Source organism: Simochromis diagramma, unplaced genomic scaffold (assembly GCF_900408965.1).
Source record: "Simochromis diagramma unplaced genomic scaffold, fSimDia1.1 OVJJ01000746.1, whole genome shotgun sequence".
Classification (NCBI taxonomy): domain Eukaryota; kingdom Metazoa; phylum Chordata; class Actinopteri; order Cichliformes; family Cichlidae; genus Simochromis; species Simochromis diagramma.
The window spans coordinates 3,841,393-3,852,877 of record NW_024386757.1 but is presented as its reverse complement, the minus strand read 5'-3'; the positions used below and the strand labels follow the sequence as shown (position 1 = coordinate 3,852,877).

Genomic DNA, 11,485 nt, shown 5'->3' with positions numbered 1-11,485 from the left:
GGTGGCTGTGCACTGTGCTTCTGGCACATGTGTCCCAAATGAGGTTGGCACACACTCAACTTTAATACCACTTTATTAGCTTTGTTTAGTGTGGCATGAATGACAGACCTGACCACATACTTACACTTTACACACACTTTTGTTCCGGTTGTCGTAATTTCCATACGGCTGCAGCTTTTCAGCTCTCACCCAAACAAACAACAATAACGCCTCTTGAGCCAGCTCACTCTTATATGCAGGGGAAGTGTGATGAGCCGATGACCCACCACATACCCCCATCGCCCGACTGAGGCCGGGGAGACATCCAGGGAGATATACTCCCTGCCCCACGAGCAGGAATCAACCCCAACTATGAGCATCCCCAGCCCATGGCCCCGTGGCAGGGATGTATGGCATCAGGGGACCGACCGATTTCCAGTGGCGACAACGAAGCTGGTCTGGAGGCTGGCTGTGTGGGAAGGGGTGGCGGTGCAGCAGTCGCGGATGTGGCCAAGGCTCACAGGCGGCGTGGCAGGCGGCTTGCTCACAGGACCCCACCACATGTTGACCTGTGGTAGAAGCGAGGCAGGTCTCGCTGGCACGCAGACCCCCGACTCGGGGCCTCTCCCTTGCGCTAACCCCCGGCTCCAGCTGTGCAGGACTCTCCCCCAGACTGTCCACCAGCTCAGGCCGAGCACGTTCCTCCGGCGCTCAACCCCCGGCTCCGGCAGAGCAGGTCCCCCTGGCGCCTTGACCCCCAGCTCTGGCAGAGCAGGTCCCCCTGGCACCTCAACTCCCGGCTCAAGCTGAGCAGGTCCCCCTGGCGTTCTATCCACTGGGTCGGGTTGAGCAGGTCCCCCCGGGCGTTCTATCCACTGGGTCGGGCTGAGCAGGTGGGTGAACAGGTGGTGGAACCGGAGGTAGCTAGGCTGCCCTCATCCGGGGAACAGGAACGGTTGAAGGCAACTGCCGGCACAGCCGCTCCCACCCGTTGAGTGGGAGTGCGGAGGCAGGCTGTGCCCTGCCCGGTCTCACCTTTGTGGCTGGCATGGGCGCCAAAACAGACCGGACATGAGCCACTCCCCTGCAGTCGAGGGATGTCAGTGGAGGCAGCGGCAGTGTCGACCAGAAACCGATCCAAGCTGCCAGACTCTCTTTGCATCCAGCGCTCGGACCAGTCCTGCAGTTGGTCCCACTGGCGGCGAAACACAGCCACCTGCTCCCTCCACTCCACATGGCCACAAGCTCAACCACCATCTAGGCCAGCGCCTCCCCTAGCTGGGCCTGTCATAATTCCGTTATGCCACCTCCTGGGTTTCGGCAGCAATGTGGCATGAATGACGGACCCAACCACATACTTGCTCTTGACACACTCTTCTATTCCGGTTGTAGTAATTTCCATGCGGCTGCAGCTTTTCAGATCTCAGCCAAGCACACAACAACCACACTTCAGGAGCCAGCTCACTCTTTTATGCAGGCGAGGTGTGATGAGCCGATCCATCTCAGGTGTGTCTGCCCCCGCAGCCACACCACCGACCACGCTCCACCACATTTAGCATACTGTGGGTGCAGATGCTGTGTGTGCACGCTAGCAGCAGCTGATAGTTGTTTCTTTCCTGGACATATATTGTTCTGCCATTTACTGTTATACAATTAAAGTAAAATTAAGGGCCATATCACCACTCCTCAATAGTTATGGAACCATTTTCATGCTCACTGCATACAAACTACTGAGTGTAGCACAGAGCTCAAAAAGGCACTTGTTTTTATATTAGCCCATCTTACAGATCAGCAAAGAACCTTTCAAAATCAAGTAACATCATAATTGTACCTGTAACGTAATTTGTTAATTTAGCACAGTAATGCATATTAATTTTACAAAAAGTTGAATTTCATTGCATAAAAGTTTTAGAAAGCAAAAGTATTTTTGGGCCATTTTTTTAAAACCATGTTTGTTTTGCTCTAAATGTAAGAATTTTAATATGAAAGTCTGTGGAAATTCACTCACTTTTGGAGCCACTCAATGAAACACAAGTAAACAGGGAACAGCTGTCCTGGTTAAAAGTACAAAATAAGGACAGAAAATGAAGGTCTCTGCTGGCACTGACCTGTTTAGATACTGGGAACAGTCAAAGAATAATTCTCCCTCTTCATCACTCATTCATTACCCCTTCCTTCTAAATTGGTCCTTAGGCAACACAGCTCAGGTTGCCCTTTATCCACACTTATGTCCCAGCGGAGGTACTCTGGTTAAGTAAATGAACTACTTAATGATGCCAACAGAGGATGGAAGTTTGTGATCATAGAGGTCATACTTAGTTAAAAAAAAATGTTTAAAAAGTTCAGTTTGATGCATAGAAATATATATATTTAAAAGGAAAATAAGCCTTGTAAGTAGTTTTCTGGGTCAGGTAGAAAGCAGCTTTGTCTCACAAAGGTCCCACTGAGTGTCCCAATTAGCTATTCCACTGAGCAGCTGAGGAAGTATTTTTGTGGACAAACACAGCAGACATATGAACACAAAGCACAATGCATGTGGCAAATGTTGCACATTAGGAAGTCAGACAGATAGTGAATAAACCCATGTGTGATATATGTTTTCTCTTTTACAGTATGTGATTTCGCTTTTGGTACAAGGCAACAATCACAGAGATATGGATGGAGAAGGAATGTACGTCCCTGTTAAAACAACAGTTACCTCCTTTTTGTGTTGTGTGTAATTCAGAGTGGTTGAAATATGTTTTTATATCTGTGCCTGTCTACACTGTTAACCTTTGCTGTATTTTTCACAGTAAAATACCACAAAATGCCCAGTAACTTACCTGAAAACATTTCTACAGTTAATTATTGTAATTTGCTTTGCATTATGGGTATATTAAAGTTATTTACATTTACTTACTGTATTTTTTAAAATTGCGGTAGTAGTTATACCTACCGTTAACACATTAGCAGTAGTGCTACTGTATTATGTGATTTGAATGGTTCATCATACTGTTTGTGTATTTTTACTCTTTCAGTGGTTGGTTGCAATAGTGCATTACATTTTAACTCTTTCACTGCCAACCATTTCCAGATTTTCCTCCAACCTATGCCATTTGTCAGTATGATACCAGTGAAATTATTATGGTTTTGACTTTTTAGGGGACTTGCCTGTGTGTAAGGTTCAAGAATTCTGATCATCTAATCTGCTGCATGCAGTTGTATGCACATGCACAGCTGCTGCAAATGTGTGCTTGCCACTGCATTGCCATAGAGATCAATTCAAGTGACAGCTGCTCCTGGGGAGAGGGAAAAGAATGCAGAAAGGCCTCCTTGTAGGGAAATTTTATAAAGCAAGGTTCTCCAAATCTCTCCCAAAATTCTGTGTTTTCTTAATTGACTTCCATTCATATGTAAAGACTATAAGGTTAACTAAAAATAAAAAAAGCAGAATTCACATTGCTGCATCTCCATCACTTATCTCTGATTAACCCTGAACAACATTCACACTTCCTTTTGTTAATTTTTTTACTTGCCACTATTCTGTTGTTGGATTTCACTTAGGTTGTTGCTGCTGTCTGTTTTTGTGTAATTTTGTACTCGTGACAAGTAGTGAATAAAGTTATTTAAAAAAGACGCAGAAAGGCGAACTTCAGTCAGTGGAGAATATTGTAATAATTTGGCGGAGGCTTCTCAGTCGAGCAGTAACTGAATTGCTCATTTACTGAACGTGCAACATGTACAGAGCTCTTCTGGGAACTAGTCAACCCAACTTAGTGAAACACACACTGAATGCATGCTGGCCCCGCCCACCCACCAACCTCTACCAACCACCACTCCATATCCTGACTGACATGACCTGTGATCCAGTGATTGACAGCAGAGGAAAGACAGGCCAACTTTGTTAACTCTTCGTTACGATATGCTCGAGAGGACAAAAGATTTTGCACCTCGTTATTGTTGGACTTCTGTGTGGAAACTGCAAACGGGACGTCATAAGGTAATACAAAGGACTCTCCTACCTAACATACTCGTTTATTAATTCTTAAGAGCATATATATTTTTTGTGTATGGGAGAGGGGGGGCTTAAAATCGGTGTTAGCTTGGTCGAAATAGCACATTAGCTGAATTATTCTGGAAAAAATAGGTTGTGTGTGGTTTTTTTCTTTTCTTATTTAAATATATATTTAGATATATATTTTCCACGGGGATGGGCGAAGAACACAGGCGCAACGACAGTCTTTGTCTTTTTCCCGCCGAGTGTGGTGCATTGTCCTCCTGCGCTTCTGTTCTATGACTATTGAGAAGCTGGCCACGCTAACAGTGGGACATTTAGCTTCAGCTAAAGCAGCAGGTAAAAATGCACATTTAATGAGAATAAAGAAAGACAACTTTTTTTTTGGAAATTTAGAGACTGCTAAAACAATCTTATCCAGTTTTGAGCTTGCTCATGTAGGTTAGCCTGCTTTATTTAATTTTGTGTGAGCTGCAGTACACAACATTAAAAAGTTAATATAACATTAGGTTGGTGGCACGAGGAACTCCAACCTAAGTTTAATATTTATTATTTTTTTAAGTGGGAAGGGGAGCATGTTTTTTTTCCTTTAATACAACGTCTTCCAGGGTCTTTTTCATAGGAAAACCATGTAACGTCTGTGTTAGGTTGGTCAAAAGAGCAATTAGTTGAATTATTCTGGAAAAGATGGGTTGTGTTTTTTTTTTTCTTCTATTTACTTATGTAAATATATTTTTCAAGGGTTAAATAAATGCAACATTAAATTAACAATTGTCTCTCTGTCTTTTCCCGCCCAGTGTGGTGCATTGCAAGCCAGAGACTTCAGTGGAACAAGGAGATTGAACATCTGCTACTTGAGTGCACAGTGCAAAGCTGAACCACAACCAGATCGCCACAGCAGCCATCCTTCTTCTGATGAAGTACTTCCAAGAAAAAGAGAACTCAATCTTCATCTTGGCTGACGTAATTATATTTAAAATTTTACACATGAACTCTCAATACTGTCAACATAAACAAAGGAAAAATATTTCAATGATTTTGGGTATCATTCAAATCAGTTCCTTTTGTGTTTTAAAGGCTTTTTCCACCAAGATGTCTGTTGAGAGAGAGATGACCTTACCCATCACACCAAGGGTAATAGCGCTTGGTAAGTAAATAGTTTCAATCCTCTTGTAATATTTTTGTAAAGAATCTATGTAATTATTGTGGTATTTGTACCCACAACAACTTACTTAACAGGGGTTTGTCTGTTTTATATTGTATAAAAATAGAATACACACAGTTTGCTGCTGTTTCTCTTATTATTTATTATACACAATGACCAACAGGAAAAAACAGCCTAACATTTCAGCACAGGCCAAAATGCCAAAACATTAGGCAGTTTTTCCCTGTAATTGATCATAATTTTCATTACATAATAAATAATAAGAGAAATAGCAGCAAACCGTGTGGATTCTATTTTTGTACAGTGTGAGGCCTGCTATCCAGCATTCTTGTGGAAACCTTATTTGTAAGGGTGAGCACATTGTCTTATTGGACTCTTGTCTGTTTTTAGGGAATAATTTCATGTCTGCAAGCCGCTGGATGATCAGTTTGGAGGGCAAGGCATTTTATGAGCCTGAGCAGATGCATGACTTTGCCAGCACCCTTGCTGTCTTCTTTGCGTCATACTACGTTTTCAACCTTGAGTATCAGGAGTCAGCGTCCATCACACTGGAGATGATACAGAGGTAAATACTTTACACCATTAAAGCTTACACCATTTAAGAATGAAATATATGTGATAGCTTGACTTAGAGCTGGGCGATAGAACGATAACAATATGTATCGCGATATAACTTTTACTCGATAGAGAAATTAAACTATTGCGATAGACCTCGCCGCTCTTGTCCTCTTACAAAAAAAAAAAAAAAAAAAAAAAAAAAGGTCAGCCAATCCAAATTAAGTAGCGCAGAGCCGAACCAATCACAGCCGCAACGTCACGTCGCGTGACTTGTTACGTACTGCACAAGTGCCAAGCCGCACATGTGTATTTGTTTGGGAAGCAGCCAGCCACCCTACCGCCCGGGTAATGGAGGAAATGAGTGTGCCGACTAGAAAAATCAACCGAGCGTGACTGAAGGTCACCGAAGAGAAAACAGATGATGGTTCCAATGCCGGAGAGATTGTCGAACGGAAGAGCCATAGAAGTTCCGTAGTGTGAAGGTATTTCGGCTATTTCAAGTCTGACAAAAAACAGAGTAGCGTGCACTGTAAATTGTGCCGAAAGCAAGTCTGGAAATACAATAAACTGGTGCATGCGTCACACTGTGCGCCACGTTATTGTTTCGGTGAAATGAATTTCTACAATACTGTTAATTCTACTCTCTGCAGTGTTTAAATGCTTACATATACACGGTTACTGTCCGTCCACACATACGACTCGGTTCTGCTTCTATGCCCCAGCTTTGTTTACTTTTTCCCACCGAGGCTTCTAGACTTCTGATTGGCCAACATTTCTACACGGTTAGGAATCTAGCGCCACCTGCTGCTTTGGCATGTTCCTAGCAGCGTTTTCCTTCATTTCTGCCTTTATGTGTGGACGGGATTATTTTTTAAAACGAAAACGGAAAATCTCCGTTTTCAAAAATACCCGTGTACGTGTGGACGTAGCCTCAGTCTCTGACTGGAAGCGCTAATTCGTCATTCGGCTTTTGTCGGACTAAAGTAACTGTTAAAACTGTTTGAAAAGCTCAGCTATACAACAAGGAGAGATTGAGAATTTCCTTTTAGTTCTCAGTTTATTTGATATTGACAAAAGTTAGTTTTGTCTGTTCTTCTGTAAAACAAACTAAGATTTATTTTTAGAATTAATATTTTGTTTCTAAGTGGAATTGACAGTTTAGTCTGTTTTGTTTGTTCTATTTTGAAACTTAAACGCTTTAGCGGCTGCCTTTTGTGTAGTTTGCAATATTTGCCTTTATTTATCTGAAAAAGTCTCATGTTCCTTAAGTACATCTACCCTGTTGAACTTATTATGGGAAATAAATATTTAAATCAAAACAAGCTGCTGATTATTTCACATTTTACTTGTGAGCAACGGCACATTTAAATCTTACAAATATAGTTATTTGGCTTATATCGTGATAGATATCGTTATCGCCTGAAATGAAAAAAACATATCGTGATATGAAAAAATCTTATATCGCCCAGCTCTAGCTTGACTACAGTTGCAGAAACATATAGGTGATTGCTGTAATGTATGTTTTAATTTTGAAATTAAAGCAGCCTTTTTTCCGTTAAAAGGTTCTTTGTGAGGATCAATCCAGACATGGGAACAAAATGCACTGCAAAACTTGGTACAAGCCGCAAGACAGGTCGTGTTGTAAAGAGGAAGGTTACAAGCATCAGCCCTTGGATCACCACCTTCCTCCAGCGGCTCTCTGAGTTTGAATGGAGGACTTCCAACTAGGTAAGAATACAGAGATGATAATATCTTTTACATAGCTGATAATTATATACATACTGTACACACATCCATACAACAGTATGAATGATCTCAGACAGATGTGAACATGTGAATAACCTGAGCAAACATGAATATTGATGATGTGTCTTTGACAGGTGGTGATGAAGACTACGCTGAACCCGACCATCCTGGTAACGGAAATCTAAATCCCATGTCACATTCTATTTCCTGGGACCCACTGATAATTATTACATTTTGTAAATGATTTTTGTTTTACAATTGTAATAGTTTATTTAATGTTCATGGTGGTGGGTTTGTCCTGCTTTTAGTGGAATGAAAAACTGTTTTCCTTAAAAAAAATCAGACACAGAAAGGTGAAGGACTGTGTAGTTTTCATGTACGCTTCTATTTATTTTGGTTATTGACATTGTTTTTATTCAGTTGAAAAATGTTTTTCTTGTTAAAAAAAATATCAACAATAAATGTTGGTTTAATTCACTATTCTGAGACTACTTTATTGAATTATATTGTTTTTTGTAAATGTTCTTATATTGAATATGAATGTTAATATTATTTTATATGCTGTAAAACACAATTACAGTCTAAACAAATTATACTGTACACAATTACAGTGTTATACCATAAACCACATTTGCAGTACAGTGATACTATAAAACTTAATCACGGTAAGTCTTTCTAACTGTAAACTACGTTTACAGTAAAGCTGTTATACTGTAATATATGTTTACAGTAAAGTGGTTGAACTGTAAAACATCACAACAGTAAAGATACTGTAGATCAGTAATTACAGTAACTTACTGGCAATAGTGTTGCCAGTAAGTTAATGTAAAAATACAATAAAATGTCTAACAGTGTATGTCCTATCCTTTCCAAAGTCAGGGTGCTTGTTAATATACTTTTTTTTTGTCAAGTATTTAGAATTTAAAGAATTATTCTAGCATAAGAATGTGAATAAGTGGCAGCCTCTGTGGGTAAAAATAAATAAATAAATAAGCTATCTGAAAAGTTCCAAAACCTGCAGTTCTGCTTATGACCACCAGAGGCTGAATTTAAAACTCAGTCATTCCACTTGGCCTCTATGTTAAAATATCCAACTGTGTAGCATTAAAATATTTACAGCAACTTTGGCTTCGATTGATAGTTTCCCCTTCCTAACAACAAAGCAGTGATTTCATTTCATATAAAAATAAAAATTCACCACTCGCTTAGCAGTCGGTCTTTATTTGTCCTTCAATCTTGGGTCCTCTACCAGAGGCCTGGGAGCTTAAGAGTCCTGCACTGTATCTTTGTTGTTTGTAACACTGCGCTCTTCTGGACAATATCTCAGACCTACTTCATTGAATCTGCTGTGTACATATGCACTGTGTGTACCAAGTGGTCCTATTAGCCACGGGGACCACTCAGCCCTTTTCCATGCATCTACCCAACTGCCTTCTTTTCTGGACTTTTGGCAGTTGTTACACTTCACCCTCTGCAAAATTAAGCAAAAAGTGTCATTTGTGAGATATTGATGTGGTCAGTTATGTATCAGAAGGGTTGTTAATCAGTTTAGCTACTACACTGATGTTTTTCCCTCCTCATCTTTTCTGACTATGTTTTCATTCGTTTTGCATTTGGCTGTGGTTGATTTCACTACTCGTACTATGATGTGATACCTGGACCCTACAGAGGATGCACAGGCAATTAGTCTAGGAGAGCTGGACAGGACCGTAAAGGGTCCTTAACCTATCAGTGGGATCGCTATCTGCTCCTTTGTGCAAGGAGGAACAGGAATTCAAATTCAAATTCAAATTCAAATTCAAATTCAAATTTTATTTGTCACGTACACAGTCATACACAGTACGATATGTAGTGAAATGCTTGGACAACTGCTCGTGACCTAAAGAAAACAAAAAAAAGGAAAAGGCTATGAATAAGATAGGAAATAAATATGAAAAATTAAAAAGGGTAAATTTAACTAGGAAGGAATAAAATATAAATTAAGGTTAAAAATGAAATAACTGTACAACACAAATTAGAATGAAGGGTAAATTTAACTGGGAAGAATAAGATAAATATATAAATTAAAGTTGAAAATAAAATAACTGTACAACAAAATACACAATATAGAACTATATAAGAATGTATGAAGAAATCTAAATATAAATAAATATATACACAATAACAGCAGCTGTACAAGTATTAACCGGAAATGAAGAATATAGTGACCAGTGTTGTGCAAAAACAAAGTCCAGAAAGTCCAGTGTGTGTAAGAACTGTATGTGTGGGTCAGTACTGTGTGGTGGTGTGATTGAGAGACCGTATCGCCTGCGGGAAGAAGCTCCTCCTCAGTCTCTCTGTGTTGGTCTTCAGGGAGCGGAATCGCTTTCCTGACCTCAGCAGAGAGAACAGTCTGTTGTTGGGATGGCTGAGGTCCTTCACGATCTTCCTGGCCTTGGTCCAGCACCGCCTGCTGTAGATTGAGTGCAGGTCAGGGAGCTCGGAGCGGATGGTGCGCTCAGCTGACCGCACAACCCTCTGTAGAGCTCGTCTGTCCTGCATGGTGCTGTTCCCGAACCAGGTTAAGATGTTTCCCGCCAGGATGCTCTCTATGGTGCACGAGTAAAAGTTCCTGAGCACCTTGGAGGGCAGTTGGAAGTCTCTCAAGCGTCTGAGGTGGTAGAGACGCTGTCGGGCCTTTTTCACCACGGTGTTGATGTGACAGGACCATGACAGGTCCTGCGTGATGTGAACTCCGAGGTATTTGAAGCTGTCCACTCTCTCCACTGGGCACTCGTTGATGACGGGGGTCTGGTAGTTCCTCTCCTGCTTAGTGCTGAAGTCCACTATCAGCTCCTTTGTCTTACTGACGTTTAGAAGGAGGTTGTTCCTCTGGCACCAGTTCTCCAGATTCCTAATCTCCTTCAGGTAGGCCGTCTCGTTGTTATCAGAGATCAGGCCCACCACGACGGTGTCGTCAGCAAACTTGATGATGGTGGTGGAGCTGGTAGTGGCCACACAGTCATATGTGTACAAAGAGTACAGCAGGGGGCTCAGAACACACCCCTGGGGGGCTCCAGTGCTGAGAGTGGTGGAGGCTGAGACATGTCCGCCCATCCTTACTGCCTGTGGTCTGCCAGTTAGGAAGTTGGAGATCCACTGACACATAGATGAGCTGAGTCCCAGATGCTCCAGCTTGGTGGTGAGTGTGGAGGGAATTATGGTGTTAAATGCAGAGCTGTAGTCTATGAAGAGCATTTTAACATAATTCCCCCTTCTAGTGTCCAAGTGAGTGAGTGATGTGTGGAGGAGATGAGAGATGGCATCGTCTGTGGAACGATTTGGACGGTAAGCGAACTGTAGTGGGTCCAGTGTGTCTGGTAGTGAAGAAATGATGAAGTCTCTGACCAGGCGTTCAAAGCACTTCATCACTACTGAGGTGAGGGCTACAGGGCGATAGTCATTGAGAGAAGCAGGGTGGGGTTTCTTCGGGACAGGAACAATGATGGACTCTTTGAAGCATGTGGGGATCACCGACTGAGATAAAGAGATGTTGAATATCTCAGTGAACACAGGAGCTAGCTGGTATGCGCAGTCTCTTAGGATACGACCTGGGATGCCGTCTGGTCCTGCTGCTTTCCTGGTGTTCACTCTCTTGAAGGCTCTCCTTACTTCATGCTCGGAGATGACGAGCACGTTTCCGGTGCTGGCAGCATCTTCCTGTCTGCAGCCGTTAGCGCCGCTAACACTAGCATTGTTGGAGACCTTAGCTGCAGCCTCGAAGCGAGCATAGAAAGTGTTCAGCTCGTCTGCCAGAGTCACGGCCGCGTTCGTCATACCGGTTGTTGGTGCTTTATAGTCCGTTATTGTCCTTAGTCCCCGCCACAGGCTCCTAGAGTCACTCTGTTGGAGTTGTGACTGTAGTTTCCTCCCGTAGCGCTGCTTCGCCTCTTTCACCGCCCTCCGCACGTTATATGACGCGGCTTTGTACGGGTCCATGTCCCCCGTCATGAGTCCCGTGTTGTAGGCAGCGGTGCGGGATCTCAGAGCGTCGCGGATGGTTT

General features: G+C 42.3%; 1 protein-coding gene across 3 annotated transcripts; it reads left to right on the top strand.

Annotated features, from left to right (window-relative positions):
- The first annotated feature begins 3,413 nt into the window (after window positions 1-3,413).
- On the top strand, window positions 3,414-7,919 carry LOC120731340. 3 transcript variants are annotated; one of them, XM_040028348.1, is made up of 6 exons: window positions 3,414-3,958; window positions 4,771-4,893; window positions 5,051-5,120; window positions 5,529-5,703; window positions 7,259-7,424; window positions 7,577-7,919. In XM_040028348.1, the coding sequence occupies exons 1-5, from the start codon at window positions 3,881-3,883 to the stop codon at window positions 7,422-7,424; spliced, it is 612 nt and encodes a 203-aa protein (XP_039884282.1). In that variant the 5' UTR covers window positions 3,414-3,880; the 3' UTR covers window positions 7,577-7,919. The 3 variants fall into 3 exon arrangements, 2 of the variants coding, with proteins under 2 accessions (XP_039884282.1, XP_039884290.1); XM_040028356.1 differs by having other exon boundaries at window positions 4,771-4,936; XR_005695330.1 differs by lacking the exon at window positions 3,414-3,958 and adding an exon at window positions 3,982-4,312 and having other exon boundaries at window positions 4,771-5,120.
- Window positions 7,920-11,485: the final 3,566 nt, after the last annotated feature.